This window comes from Cinclus cinclus, chromosome 12 (assembly GCF_963662255.1).
Source record: "Cinclus cinclus chromosome 12, bCinCin1.1, whole genome shotgun sequence".
NCBI classification, from domain to species: domain Eukaryota; kingdom Metazoa; phylum Chordata; class Aves; order Passeriformes; family Cinclidae; genus Cinclus; species Cinclus cinclus.
The window spans coordinates 3,788,949-3,804,588 of NC_085057.1; the positions used below are offsets into that span (position 1 = coordinate 3,788,949).

The window sequence follows — 15,640 nt, forward strand, 5'->3', positions numbered from 1 at the left end:
TGGCTCCAGTGGCTGTGGGCTACCACTGCCCTTCTGTGGGATGCGCTCTGACCTGCTGTGGAATCCCCCCCCTCCTCCTGCAGGATCTCCTCAGGACCTGCTGTGTCCTGCCCCCGACTTGCTGCATGATTTCCCTAATATGTTGTGGGATGTTTTCCCCCCTAGCCTTCTGTTGGATGCCTCCCTGCTCCCTGATCTGCTGTGGGACGTCCATAGCCAGCCTTGAGGTGAACCCCTAGACCTGGCTGTGGGACATCCTCATACCTGCTACAGGGTGTACCCCAGCCAGCCCTGAGACGACCCCACCACACCCGCGGTGGGAAATCCTTCAGCCACACCGTGGGAAGTTCCCCCCAAGCCCTGGGACGTTCCCCCAGAACTGCTGTGCGATGTTTTCCCCCTAAGCCCAGGTCCCCCAGACCTGATGCGGGATGTCCCCTCAGCCAGCCCCATCCCTGCGCGGCCGCCCCTCCCCTCTGCCCGCAGCCGCGCACCTGGGCGCGGTGTGTGCGCGCAGCGCCCGCGGCCGCGGCGCTGCCGGGCGGGGGTGACTCAGCCCCGGCTTTATAACGCCGGGCCGGCTCCGAGCCCGGCTCCGCTGCGCCGCACCGCGCCCGCGGGGAGCGCCGGGGCCCGGCACCGCACCATGCGGAGCCTGCGCGGAGCCCCGCCGGGGCTGCCGCCGCTCCTGCTGCTCCTCCTGCTGCTCCTCCTGCTGCTCCTGGCCGCGGGGCACGGCGCCGTCATCACCGGGGTGAGCGCCGCCGCTCGGCACCGACGGCACCCACGGCACCGGGACCCGGCACCGGGACCTGGCAGCGGGAGGGCTGGGGCGGGCCGGGGCTCCGGGGCAGGGAGTCGGGTTTGTTCTTGGGGAGTGACAGAGGGACTGGGGAAACCTCCCGGGATGAGGGGTGGCCGGAGAGAGGGGAGCGCTCTGCTGTAAAGGATGTCCGGGGAGAGGGGAGCGCTGCGCCGTGCGGGATTCCCCCGGCTGCTCTCTCTAGGTGAGCACCAGTGCTCTGGGTGAGCACCGCCGACGCTCGGGGTCTGTCCGCCGTCCGCGACGCCAGGACGGAGCGGTGTCGAGTGCGGTGACGGATGGCCGGAGGTGGGATAAGTGATAGCGAGGACGTGGGAGGGAAAGCAGTGCCAGGTGATGAGAGGTGGCAGGGCTTGAGGCTCCGTCTGGGACAAGTGACACCGGACGTGGCATCTCTCTAGGGATGAGGGATGCCCGGAGCTGCGGGTCGGTCTGGATTCAGCGGTATCAGAGTCTGGGGGGCTCTCTGCAGTGAGTGATGCCAGGACGTGCCACTCTCTGCGGTGGGCAGTGCCAGGGCCCGTGGGTCTCTGAGGTGAGGGGATGCTGCAACGAGGGGTCTGTTCCTTTGGGGTGAAGGATGTCTGGACTCTGGGGGGGCCGGGGGGAGGGTGGTTGTCTCCAGCCTGGTCCGGGACCGTGCAGAGATTCCTGCTGCTTTTCCAGGGCTGGAGTTATCTCCCATCTCCCTCCATGCAGCCCCAGCTATCCCCAAATCCCCTCTGAGAGGGTCTGGCTCAGGGCATCACACCGCCCACTGTGCACCCCAAGTGCCTCCAGCCCCTCCGTGTACAGGGCAGGATTACAATCCTCGGAAAACACTGTTTTCCTTCTTCTCTTTTTTTTCTTTTCCTTTGTCTGTGATTGTGCTGCTTTTTCCTCTCAATATACACCCCTTGCAAACAAGTCTCTGTTGTAGTTGTTTTTAGGCTCAAGATTTACTCTGGTTTTGAAAATACTGTTTTTTCATGAAGATGTTATTTAACCCAAAGCATTGCATCACTTTTATGTAAAATTATTTTTTAAGTGTTTGCTTTGGATTAATAACTCAGCATTTGCATTCTTTTGAGAGCTTACATGTCTTTTGTAACCATCAGAAGTTGCACGCACAGCATTGCAATGCACAGCATGGATTTCTCTGTGGCTGTCCAGACTCCTTGTCTGGACCCCTGAAGTCCATGAAACAGCTCATAGGCATTTCTCTGGAAGTCAGATCAGTTCCCAGGACTGATGTGTTTTTTGTTTTTTTTTTTTTTTGTTTTGTTTTTTTTTTAGAGCAGAGAATGTGAAGGAATTTTTTAATATTTGAGGATTTCAAGTTTCTTTTAAGTAGAAACATTCCCAGCAACAGAGGAGCAGTTTATCTGTCATTAGAGTTGTGGCTACACCTTTAAAGCATAATTAATCCGTTAAACAAAGTAATTGTGAGGCCCTGAATAATAGATCAAGGACAAGGCAGATTCAAAAAGTAAAAATAGATTAGAACTAGAAAAATGTTACTTTATTAACTACTGCAGAGCATTTCTGCTTAAGCCACTTTGATGCATTTTTGACTTTTGATGAACAGGCAAATCTCAGATGAGAGCTGACGTAGGTGTTCCCCAACCTCTGAGCCTGCAAGGTGTTTTTCCTTTGCAATTTAAGGACTTTTTTCAAACTTCCTTCACTTCAGTAGTGGTTCTTGTGCTGACACCTGTTGCCTTTGCAGCTGGCATTTCACCTGGGACATATTCTTGGGCTGATTTTCCAGAAAACTGTGTTTTAATGAGGTGCTCATGTGGTGTTTGGGGAAATTCAGGAGTAGCAGCAGGAATTACACATTTCAGATAAGGTGTGGGCAGGAACGCTTGGGTTGAATATTTTCAAAATTTGTCATACATTTTTGGAAAGGGAGTCTTTAAAGTTCTGCCAGATTCAAGTATGTGTGTGTGAGTTTAGGAAAGAAATTGTTCAGCCTGGACATTCAAGAACCTTGCTTGGTAGAGCGTACTCAGGTGGGTCTTTCAACCCCAGGACCAGTCTCACAGAGATAAATAGAGTTTGAGATACATAACTAAGATAAAAAAGGGAGTTGGGAGCTGACAGGTGAGAAACAGCAGAGCCTGTGACTCCAGCTGAGCAGTGGACATCGGTGTGCTGGGGGCAGCCTAAATCACTGGACCTGCATTTTTATTTGTGACTAGGGCAAAATAATATCATTAGAGTGTTTACTCATTTATTTATTTTTAAAAGAGAGAGGTCAGAAAGTGAATATTATCTACCTGGCAGGCTGGAGTTTTATGGCCGTATTAATCTTACAAGCAAATGCTCTGTGTTTGGGCTTACCTGCAGCACAGAGCTCTGTGTTTAGGAACTGTTTGGGTCACACACACTATTTAATAGTGATTCTAATGCAACAGCTTCTTCCTAAACTACTGACTGATCTTTAAACAATATTTTGATCTGGCTTCTGCTGGTCAGTGCAATATTTGCCCAATGAGTGCAGTCTAAAGTAATTTATCATGTAAATCCCAAGGTAAGACCAGTGAGTTTTTCCCTCAAGGGAATGTTTACTCTGATATGTGCCTTCCCCAGAGCTGTTATCATCATTTACGTATGTTTTTATGAGTTTCCCATTTACGTAGTGCTGAGCAGTGCCTTCGGTCTCACTGCTGCTGTCAGACACCCAGAGCAGTGAGTAAATCAAGCTTACATTCGGAGTGTAATCAGAACCTTTAACTGATGGCATTACTCACTGGAGAAAGGAGACTGGTGTTTGCATTAAATCTATATAAGCTTTCAATTAAAAAGCAACTGGAAGATGTACAGTAACTTGTTTTCAAACCCTAATGTGTCAATGGCTCTTCATGGTTTGTGGGTTTTAAAACATACCCACTAGTTTGCATTTTGGTTTTTTGCTTATCTAAGCTGTATTGGGTAAGTGGCTAAAATATTTTTTGCCTCCCGTGAAGAGGAATGCTACCACAGCAGCATTTTGTTTGGATATGGAGACTTATGCAAAGCTTTTATTAAAACCTCTTTTAACTATATGTAATTCTAGACAACAACCACAGAATCCATATTTAAACTTGTTTTAGCTACTTCCACTTGGACTTCTCCAACAAAACTATCATGCAGTCTTGCAAGGGCACTCCCAACCATGATGTTATCATATGAAGTTAGAACAAATAGTTACCTAAAAGTTATTAAATTAATGGATGATTTCCTATCTTAACTTCTCCATAAGACTGGTTTAGTGACTCTTGGTGACAAGTTTAATGTGGTTGGTCCTTGCTCCTGCCTGAGCTCACTCAGGCATTGATCTGGGAGCTGGGAAAGTGAGGGGCACATGCCATGGTCTATCAGTGCTCAGAAGTTGGGTCTGTAAATCACTGACAGTCCTTAGTTTGGCCCAGAGCAGCTCAATGTATGGTCCTGGCTTTAAAAATCCTGGTCTCAACTCCAAAACGTGCCAGAAGCCTGCATGTTACAATCCATGGGAGACACAAGTATTGCAAACCAGCCTTAAATCGTATTATTCAGCCTTAATGAGCCATGATAACTTAGGGGTGCCAGAGGCAGCTCCTGAGCACCTGATCTGTCCTATTTCTGGACTACATTTATTATTCATTTAATTTGCTTAATGCTGTGTTGAACTGCAGGCCTGTGACCGAGACCAGCAGTGTGGAGGAGGGATGTGCTGTGCCGTCAGCCTCTGGATCCGCAGCCTGAGGATGTGCACCCCGATGGGAAACCTGGGAGATGAGTGCCATCCCCTGAGTCACAGAGTGAGTACCTCACCAGGGGGGCTGTGGGGCTGGAAGAATGTCCTGAGCTGGACATCACACGGTATAAAACCTGTAAGTGGTAGAAAGGCAGGGAAACTTCTCATTCCTTACAATATCCAGCCATCTGCATCTGCATGGGAACAGTGATGAAGGTGCCTATGTAAGGAAGTGCATTAGTGTCAGAATTATGCTGAAGAGAATCAGAGGATGAAAGCACTACATGCTTCCCAGATGGTTTTCTTATTAGTTTGTTGTTGCTGCTTTGTTTTGTTACGTGATCCAAAACAGCGTTAGCAGTTCCCAAGCCCAGCCCTGTCAATCCTTACTGGTGTGAGCAGGAACACAGCAAGTGCCACCGACCCCAGGGGCAGTGGACAAGATCCTGTCACAAGCCTAAAAATGTCACCAGTTGGTGTTGGGACACCTGGTGCACTGAGAAGGTGTTGACAAACTTCTGGACTTGAGAAAAAGTCCCCACAGGCTCTCTTTGTTTCTACTCTACCTATTAATTTCAATTATATATGTATGTATACATACATACACACACTATTATTAATACAAAGATTTTTAAAAAGTGCATTCATCTAAGGCTATGGAATAATGTATTTGTTACTCAGTATGAAAAAAAGCTGCTTATTTAAAGCACAAAAGACTGAATGGGATGTTACCAGGGAGCTTGAGAACCTGGTGGTCTTCAGAGCTATCCTCAGGGAATAGCACAGCCCAAGAGTCATCACAAGTGGAGAATACAAGGCAATAAATTCTGATCATAAACGTGCAGCTAGTTAGCTGCCTCTCTCACTCCAACCCCTGGCTTCTCAGCTCAGTATCTATACTTCATTTTCTCAGTTTTAGGAAGTTTAAGGCTCTATCTTATTGCAGTTAAATTTTTAAAACTTCTGCTGTGATATTGGGGACTAAATTGTCATTTTTGCTATGTAATGTAGCAGGTTCTTCTTGTAAGGGCTCTTTCTATTACCAGGAATTAGGATAAGAGAAAGTGTCTTCTAGAGGGTTTTATGAGCTTATTGTTATTGGGCAATAATTTAAACTGTCTGATATATTTCAAGATGATTGCCTGCATAATTACAATCAGAGAGGATGCCTGTCCACCCCAGACTTAATCACTGGTGTTTATAAGCTTTATGAGGTTAATTTTAGATTTTTGATTCCTCACCCCACTGATCTTCCTGAAAAACACAAAGCAAATTGATTTACTGGAGAACATGAAATGATATTATTGTAAAGATTGAGGGATTGCTCAGTGGTTCCTCTCTTGTAAATACTTGTGTAGGGAGTAGCTGGGTGCCCTGATCACCAAAACTTCTCATTTACCTGCAGGATAGGTCAAAAGCAGGCACCACCATGGCCATGGCACCTTGGGGACATCCAGAGGAGCCAGGAGTTAACTGGAGGAGATGGCTGGAAGTTGGGATTCCACCTTCTAGTTTCCTTCTCAGCAACTAGATGGTGATGGACTGATGCCATTAGCAGTCCCAGCTGGAATTTCAAGTCTGAGGCAGGGTTTGCAGGCAGGGCCAGGCAGGTGAGGTTTGGCAGCATGGGAGTCCCACTGAAAGGAACATTTCCTTGCAGCAAGCGGAATGTTCTGAGGAAATCACCTGAGCTGTTGAAGGGCTGAGAGTTCACTCAGATTTTGGGTTTTGCTGCAGTGCTGTGTGTGGGCACCCAAAGGGAGGATTCCCACGGGGACTCCTCAGCACGTGTGCTTCTTGTCTCTCTGCTCACACCGGAGCAGAGGGGCTGTGCTGGGTGGCATGGGGAAACCCTTGCCCTGGGGCTGCTCTTCAGATGGTGCTGGGCAGGAGGTTGGTGCTGGCCCAGGGCACTGCAGGAGACGTGGACCCTCTCCTCTGCCCTCCTCCTGCACCCAGCAGGGTGTCACTGGAGTCAGGCTGGTGGCTGGCACCGTGCACAGAGGACTGTGTGGGACTCCCTTAGAGACAAAATTTGTAAACTGACACAAGAAAATATTGGATTATTAAAATTTTAGGCTTCAACCACACAGAAATCTGGAAGTGAGGGAATTAGGGCTGACTGCCTGGCTGGTAGCAGCGGCTTTGTACCTCTGTGCTTCCTTTGCTGCGTCCAGGGAATGCTCAGTGTGTGCTCCCAGACATTTCCCACCGGGCTGTCCTGCTTGGCTTCTGTAAGAGACAGAGCTTGTGACCACGCTGTTGAAGAGTGTCAGTGCATGTGCATGTCATGGCACAATTAAATTTGTCTAATGTACTCCATATGTGCTCTCTGCAGCACGAGTGTGGCTGGAGGAGGGTGGGATGAAATGAGAAACCTCTGCCCTGAGGTAAAAAGGATCCTGCTCGCAGGGAGGTCAGGCAAGGTGACCTGAGGTCCCTTCCAGCCTGATTACCACGGGATGCCAAGGTTCCCAGGTCCTGCTCTGTGCCATGTGACAAGGCAAGGCTCGGGACACGCAGAAAGCCCTGCACAGTGGCACCACAAAACATGATGTTAAAGGCCAGTGAAGTTTCACAACAAACTCCTTTATGAAACGGGAGTAAATGGAGAACATGTGTCACAGATGTAGATGTACACAGCAGCGTGACTGTTAACATCCTGCTCTTAACCACGGCTGGACCAGGGTGCACAACAGGGCTGCCTCTGCCATCTGCTCTGCGCTGCAGCTCGTGGGGAACTCTGGCTGTGAAGGGAGGGACTGGGCAGCATTCCCCATATCCCCCTTATTCCTCCCATTTCATCCCCTCAGCCACCAGTGCCGTGGCTCTCCCTGTCACTGGTGTCCTTGCTTTGTCCCCAGGTGCCCTTCTCTGGGCGGAGGATGCACCACACCTGCCCGTGCCTCCGGGGGCTGGCCTGCCTACGGACTCCTCACAGCAGGTTCAGGTGTTTACCAGATTTCAGAAAAGAAGACGTCTTTTTTTAGCAGGAACTGTTCTGCACTAGAAAGAGCCGCTCGGTATTTTTGTTCTCTCGTTATTGTGACAAAAAACGACCCGGTGCTTGCCAGGAGAAACCCTTCACCACACTTTCCTCACCAACACCAGCTGGAGATGAGACGCTGCTGTTGTGGCCAAGGGTTTCGGGAGGGACTTGCAGTGAAGGATGCTTTCATTTTGGGGTAACCAAACAACACCTACTGGAGTAAAACCCTAAGGGCAAGGGCTTGACCATTCCTGAATATTTTTGTGGGCTTCATGGTTCCAGTTTAACCCCAGAATGAAAAAATCCAAGTTTATTGCCGGTTTTGGAGAAATTTGGCAGCATCTTTACACTTTGGAGCACCTGAATTGAACTGAGAGTTGTATAACTGTGTAGTGTGAAGCATATGACAATTGCCAAAAGAACTGTATTTATATTGCATTTTGCATCTCTATTAATATAATTTTATTTGTATGTTAGGCACACCTCTAGGGTAAAGGTTTAACCAATAGATGTAGTTTTTACACTTTTAAAAAGTGACAGGTGGAACCAAAGCATTTCAGTATTCAGAGCATTAAAATATTTTGTTATTTTAGTATTCTAAGATGAGAACTTGTTGTTACTTGAATTGGTGTAAAACTACCTGATCATCTCAAACTATGTATTAAAATGTAGTTTATATTAAAGATAAAAGGAACCCTGAAGTTTATTGTAATGGGCTGCCTGAGTTCTAGTATATGTATCAAATTTGCTGTGCAAAAATTCTGTATCAGAATAATGACAGTGTATGATTTGATTGATTTTAATATTATAACATTATTTTGTCAGTGTGTTTTTTCATTTTTATTCAGTGTAATCTGTTATCCCACACTTGATTCACCCAAGCTAGCAGAGCTCCTTATAGACAGCTTAGCAAAAAATTATGTGCCTCTGGCTCCTTCTTGGGAAACTTGGAGTTTACAAGGCATGAACTCCTCAATCAAGCTGCAGTTTCAGAATTTAAGAGGAATCTTGGTGTAAATAATATGAGAGGTTTTTCTTGGCTCATGCCTCAGAGGATCAACTTTAACCCAGCAAATATAAGATTTGTGGGTTTTCTACAAAATACTGTGACTTCATAGCTACTTGTCAGTCCCCAGAGCTGGAATTCCAATAGTTTGTGTGAGATTCACATGTTTCTTGCTCTCAGACATGCAAACATATTCTGGAACTGGAAAAGAGAAGTTATTCATCCTTCAACAATCAGTGCCTTGCTACTGGTGGAGATGGGGGGGGGGGGGGGGGGGGGGTTTGGAGAAGTGAGCACACTGTATCAAGGCCAGACCTGTAAAATTTAAGAGGAGAAACATCCCTGTGAGTTACTAGGTACCTTCTACTGGGCTCCATAGCCTGCCTCAAGGGACATAAAAGAATAACTGGATTAGTTATTGCCAGATCCTCATGGATTCTGCATATGTTAGGGAAATGAAAGTCTTGGGAGGGATTGTATCCTCCTGGCTGAAGACAGCCCATCCCCAGGGTACCCACTCCAGTGCTTCTGTATTTTGCCTCCCCCTCTGCAGTGGTGATACTGCAGCTGTGCAAGTGGTGACAGAAAAAAAAACCAAAACAAAACAAACAGAGGTGCTACTAAAGGGTAATTTTACATCTGGCTTGCATTAATGGGATCAGGTACAAAGTGCCTGTATTAGATCTGAAGTCTCAGAGGGGCTCAACACTAACCCAAAGGGCTGGTGAAAGGCCAAGTCATTTATTGAGTTCAAAGCGACATGCCAGCACTGCAGAAGTTCCCATAACTTGGATTTAAAACCAAACTCCAAGCCTGTCACCAAATAGGGGGACTCCCCAAACACCCTGTGCACCCACAGAGGAGGAGCACACTGGAAGTGTGGGGGGTTGCTTTTCTGTCCATGTCTGTCCCCATAAAATAAGCTCAATACCATGGACTTCCATTTACACAAAATCAAGAAGAAAAATAGGAGCAGCCCAACTGTGCCTGTGTCTCAGCTCTTGCTCCATTTTTTAAAATCAGAGCATAAAAATATGAACCATAGCAGGAAACAGCAGCCCTGCTCTTCATCTCCTGCTGGCATAACTCACCAGTGACTCCTGAAGGCAGTCACCCTGGCTTTTATCATTGCAAATGAGTTACACCTCAGGGCTGCCTCAGACCTGCCAAACTGAAATCCTAGGAGAGTTTATCAGACAAGAGCAGAGCAACTTTGTAGTAGTAATTTGTGCCAATTAACTTGTGGGATTAAGCATTTATCTGGGTAATGAGAACAGCCCCAATTACACAAGTTCAAAGTTCACACCATCTAAGGTAGGTGGAAGTTCCTGTGTCCTGCAGACACTCCTGGGCAAGGTATTTGGATGGTGCAGCTTTGAGAGATGCATTATCCCATACTCATCCTTGAGGGGCTTCTCTACACCTTCCCTGCTGATGTAAGAGAGATAAAGGCAAAACCTCACTGTCCTACATCCCCACTATATTCACTTGGCAATAATTATTACGATTCCCCTTTTAGTAATTTAATTTCCATTAATTGACACTCGCAATGGAGGTTAGTTGATTTGAGAGAATCATTCTGGAAGGAAGATTAAGCTTTTGCATCCCCATTATTTCCTAAACTGTGCCCTAATCAATTATCTTTTCTCTCATCCTCGGGGAGATTTCTTCTCCCAAGCACACCTGCAAAGTGCCTTTACTTTCTGTCTTTGGTGGAAGGGGCTGGGAGGGCACCCTTTACCTTTGATAATAGGCAAAGCAGTGACCACAAATATTTCCAAATGTGAATGGCCATGCAGTCCCCTCTGCTTTTCCCTGGAGCCAGCTTTTGTCTTGAGGAGCACAGCAAATGACTCAAGATGACCCACAGAAAAGGCAGCCAGCCTCAACCCAGCTCTGCCACAAAAAGTTTTCTGCAGTCCTCTGTACTGCTCAGTTTGCCCCAGAATCACCCTGGAAATTATCTCAGGTCAGGGACAGCTTCCTCACCTGCCTCGAAGGAATGGAAGGGGACAGGCCCTTGCAGGAGAAATCAGATGAGAAAATAAAACAAAACTTGCGCAGCCCTGGAACCTCCTTGGTGCAGGGGAAAAGCCTCATTCCCCATACCCACAGCTTGTGAAGAAAGGCTGGTTAGAACACTTCCCTTTATTCAGTGCACTTAGATCTGTGCCAACGTGTGCTTTAACTTTATTAATATTGCAGTAATTTCATTATTAATAGAAACGTGTGCATTAATTTTTAATATTATATGAATATTGATATTACAGATATGCTATAGAATAATGTTGGTATCCCACCACACTGGAGGCATTTCCATGTTTATTGCCAGATTTTGGGTTAGCAGAGAGGACTTGCAGGAAAGGACACCACCACATATAATGAGTTGCTGCCTTAATTTGATTACATGCTTATTAGGAAAGGGGAAGCAAGGTGTTTAGGGTTTGAGGGTGCACAGCTGGCTGAGCACCTGTGAGCCTGGGGGACTGCAGGGAAGGCTTTGCTGCTGAGCATCAGCAACCCCAGCTGAAACTCAGCTTCATCTGCATCCTCCTGCCCACAATTCACCCCTGGAAAATTTTGCCACTTCAAAAAGGAGTGTTACAAATCTTTGAGGGAGGAGGTGACACAAAAGTAAATTATGCTGGTAATGTGTCAAGGGGGGGGACTCAAATCTGAATGGGTCCCTCTAGAAGAGACAGGTCACCCTAACCAAATACTGATATACTACAGAACTAGTGACTGAAAGGAAATTATCTGGCTGAAGTTTATCATGGTGTTTGAGAAGATAAATAGGAATAATACATAGCTCTATGGAGAGCACTTTAAGGTAAGAAAAGTGATTATTGTTGGTATTGTTAGTTTGTGGTGGTGTGGGAAACTTTATGCTTGCTGTAACCCCAAGGCTCCAGAGTGTTTGATGATCACATAACATTCTTTGTTGAGAGGTGCTTTGTTCATTTTCCTCATCAGCACGATCCACCAAAGCAAAGGATGATACCAGCAAGTGTGACCCCAGACTGAGGTCCTTGCCAGTGCCTCCCCCTGCCCCAGTAACTCTGGGATTTGTTGTTTCTGCACAGATGGATATTCAAAAGAAACAGAAGGTGCTAAAAATCCCTTGATTTAAACAAGATGTCTCAGGAGTTTGATCTTGACAATGTGTAATGTGTTTTCCAGAAGGAATTAGAAAATTGCAGGAAGAGAATGGAATGTGCAAATGCAAGAGGATTTTGATAACAGCAAAATCAATGTGCCTTTCTCTGTTACATAGATCTGAAATGGCAAACCAGCAGGGGTACAGTCATTAGACTGATCAATAATTCTGAGCACAGGAATGGAGATGAGTTTAATGCACATCAGCAAATCACCTGTGGTCTCTCAAGGAGAGTCTTGAGTGCAGGCAGACCCAGCCCAGTGCAGTAGAACACATTCCAATGATTTGGCAGGGCAGGTGCCCCCATGTGATGTGTCTGCCTTGGAGGATGGTGGCAGCCTTTGGGTCACTCTGCTCAGTCATCAGGCCTGGGAAAGGTTGGGTGTGAAAGGATGAAGCTGAGTAATCCTGGTGCACTGAAGGGAGGAGGAAGGATGGCATCTTGATTTGTGACAAGGAATATGATGCAGGGTGACAGCAAAGGGTGCAGGAGAGGAGGAAAAAGCAATAGAACCACAAAGGACAGATGTAAACCCCCCTGTGGCAGGGGTTTCCCAAAAACCTGAGTGTGAGCAGCTTAGTTGGGCAGAAAATGAAGGCAACGCAATGTCAAAAGGACAGAAATTCTCCTCTGCAAAAGCTGGGAAACTCTGTGCATGTTAATTGTGTGCCAGGAGTGCCCAGAGCACCCCAGACTGATGCTCCGTTGTACCATGGCATCAGCTATCAGTGTGTAACAGGCATGTCCCTGTCCCCAGAGGTTTACAGATCTCACACACCATATAAAGCAAATGCCTGCGCTGTACTTAGGGTGTACCTGCATTGCTGCAGCCTGAGCTAGCCTGGGATGCAATGCTGTCCTGGCCCTGCATCCCAGCACATGGATGGGCCGTGGACCCCTGTGGAGCTCTGCGCTGCCCTGCTCGGGCAGTGTATCTCTTCCTAGGCTGGGAATTCCACCAGGTCAAACAAACTCTGGTGCTGTGCCTCCGCCACAGCATCGTAACACGCGGAAAGGATTAAATCTGATTTTAAAGCATAATGTGGCTTTGTAAATCCCAAGGCAGTAATGAAGTGCAGAAGCAGACTAGAAATATGGCCTGGCTCCAGCCCAGCAAGCAGGGCTGGATCTTCTTTATCTATTTTTTCTCTCACACATGTGAATGCACTCATGTCATTTCACATGGAGATTTGTGGGCTCTTCCACCGCAAAGGGGCAGATGTGGCTCTTGCTGCAAGGAGTTTGCAAGCCAGAAAAGCTGACATTAATTCAAGGGGGTGTAGGATCTTTATTTACTCCTCCAGGCTACATGGGAGCCGAGGCTGCAGAACACACCTCTGACCTCTTTCATGGGAACAGAGGGGTCAGCTCAGGGAAAGGCATCGGCGAGGCAGTTGTCAACATTCTCACTCTTTCCAAAAATTTCGCCGCATCCTGTCAAATTAGTAGGTTTTTAATTTTTTTCCTCCCCAATTTCTTTTCTCACATGGATGAAACCTTGACAGAAAGGTACCCCACCCCTTCAAATCCAATAGTAAAAATTTCCAGACTGTGGTAGAGTCATAATTCCAGCTGCCTTCCCCACCCTTTCGTTAAACCTCCCAGAGTTGCTAACAAACCTTTTACACATTGCAACAGAGCCTTCAACTATTTGGATTTGGTTTGCATCAGCACTTAGGCTCAGACAAATATTGTACAAACAGTAAGAAAAAGTCTGTCCTGCTGCAAGTTTAAGATCTACTGGGGAGGAAAATCCTTGCCATGCCCTCTGTCCTCACTAGCAGCTCTGTGGCAGGTCCTGCAGAGCTGGGCTTCTGCAGCCTCCCTCATTGCCCTGCTGGGCTGCACTTGGGTAATGCTCAGCCCAAAAATGTCCCTCCTTGCTTTCACATCACAGCTCCAGCTTTACCTCTGACTGTGATACTGCTGGTTCCTTGGCTCAGGTACCCATGTTTTCCCCCTGTAGTCACTGCAGCTTGGTTGAACATATTCCCTCTTCATCTGCCTTCCTCCACACCCAGATGTCTCCTGGGGCTCTGCTGTTTGCAGCTCCTGGGGGCAGCTCAGCCCTGTGGGCATGCAGAGCTGGTCTCTGCTCCCCATGGCCACTGCAGCCCTATGGCACCAGGGGCTGTCCCCTGGCCCTTGGCACAGCCCACTGAGGGACCTGCTGTGTAGAGTGAGCGTGCAAAGCCTAATGAGGGAGGGAAAGGAAAAGGAAAAAGCCCAGTTGATTTACTCGACTATCAAGCTACTCAACAGTTTCCTTTCCAGCACCCTCCTGCAAGTGCTCAGTGACAGATGGGGACAGATTGAGTGGTTCGATGCAGGGAGGAAATATTCCACTAAATCATTCCTCCTTCTCTCACTGTCAGAAGGAACCCAGACTTCAGCCTTTCCTCTGAATCTTCCTGTGTTTCCCTCTTTAATGACAAAGCCATTTTAGCTCTACCTCTGCTAAAATTTCTGAGAGAAGCAAGCACTGCTGTTTATATGCTACGATAAAATGGGTGTTGTAAAACAGCAGAAGGAAGGAGTGAATCACCCTGAGACAGAGAGGGTTCTGGTGCTGTTTAGTGGTGTTTCTGGTCTCCTTTTCTTGCCTGTGTGCTGGGACTGAGCCCCAGACCCCAGCACAGGGACCCTGGCTGGGCAGGCAGCAGGCTCTGGGCAGGCGTGCCGTGGGCAGGCGCGCAGGCTCTCGCTGCACATTTCACAGATGGAAGATCCATTTTTTTCTCTGGATGATTTGTTCCAATGGTTAATCATCCTCACACAAACACAGGATTATTTTTTTAATGACATACCAGTAAATAACATTCAGAAACTTTAGGATGGGCTTTCTCTCCACTGGGCAATCTCTTGATTTCTGCCTACTCCATGAATGCCGTGATGACTGCCTAAAATTAGCAGTGACTTCACAGCTTCCCTGTGCCCTTGCAAGACTAGCTTTGAACTTGAAAGCCTCCTACACAAAGTGCTTTGTGCTATCAAGCTGGTCATGGCAGACGAGAAAAATGTGGCACTGAAGACAGTGGCCTTCCAATAAATACATCCACAGTACAGCCATGCATGACTCGAGATCAAAGACAGAGTGCAAGTGCTGAGGTCACTAAACATGAATAGAAATACAGAAATGCAACAGCTTGCATGAAAGGCTGAGCTTGACTTTAAAGTGATGAAAGCTTGTGTAGTCAGCGATTGTTCACCCGTGATAATGCTCTTGCCATCAGCGGTTCTCTGCGTTAGAAAGGTGAATAACTAATCCTTCTTGGGATAAAGCATCGAGGTGTGGGGCAGATAATGATTTGTACCAAGTGAAAATAGGCTTGAAGCAACAGCAGCTCTAGGGAAAGTCAGAGCACCACAGATGTGAAGCTGGAAAATCAGCTCCCGGTCACCAGTTCTACAGCTAATGGATAAGGATTTACCCCACACAAATCCTTCAGGAATGACACAGCATCAGAGGTCACCATCATAAAAGGAGGTTTGCGGTAAGATATCCATGGGCACAACCCTAACCCAGCATGACTCAGCACCAGCTTTTAGGCAACCATCTTCACGGATGGTCTTTCTCAGACGGCTGCATTTTTTCAATATGTCGTAATTCTGAAGCATAAGAACATGATAGCATGGGAAATGCTACCTGGTTCCTATCACAATAGAGTTAATTACAGCCTGTGCAGTGTTTTGAGCAACTACAAAGGAAGCTGTGCTAAAAATGATGACTTCAGGAAGCCTCTATTAGAAAACAGCCCCCCTGCCATGTTTCTAGTAATTTTTCGATTAGCAGCATAACTATCTAATAAGGTTTCTGGGGTATTCTGATATTGTATGCAATGCTCCAATCTGCAGTCTGAGCTAATGAAGTGGTACTTAGTATTGCCTTCTGCCAATACGTGCCCGTTACTCTGTCTGGAGCCACTTCCCTCAGGGTGGTTTGTTGGCAATTCTGAGCAAG

General features: G+C 47.2%; 1 protein-coding gene across 1 annotated transcript; it reads left to right on the forward strand.

Annotated features, from left to right (window-relative positions):
• Positions 1-646: 646 nt before the first annotated feature.
• On the forward strand, positions 647-7,549 carry PROK2 (prokineticin 2). Its single transcript, XM_062500854.1, has 3 exons — positions 647-754; positions 4,465-4,590; positions 7,391-7,549. The coding sequence occupies exons 1-3, from the start codon at positions 647-649 to the stop codon at positions 7,514-7,516; spliced, it is 360 nt and encodes a 119-aa protein (XP_062356838.1). The 3' UTR covers positions 7,517-7,549.
• The last annotated feature ends 8,091 nt before the right edge of the window (positions 7,550-15,640 follow it).

Excerpts from the sequence above, each read along its gene's own strand:
- PROK2 (XM_062500854.1), top strand. The coding sequence starts at position 647 with ATGCGGAGCCTGCGCGGAGCCCCGCCGGGGCTGCCGCCGCTCCTGCTG. Across the intron at positions 755-4,464 it reads ACGGCGCCGTCATCACCGGG|GCCTGTGACCGAGACCAGCA; the intron begins GTGAGCGCCGCC and ends GTTGAACTGCAG. Across the intron at positions 4,591-7,390 it reads GCCATCCCCTGAGTCACAGA|GTGCCCTTCTCTGGGCGGAG; the intron begins GTGAGTACCTCA and ends CTTTGTCCCCAG.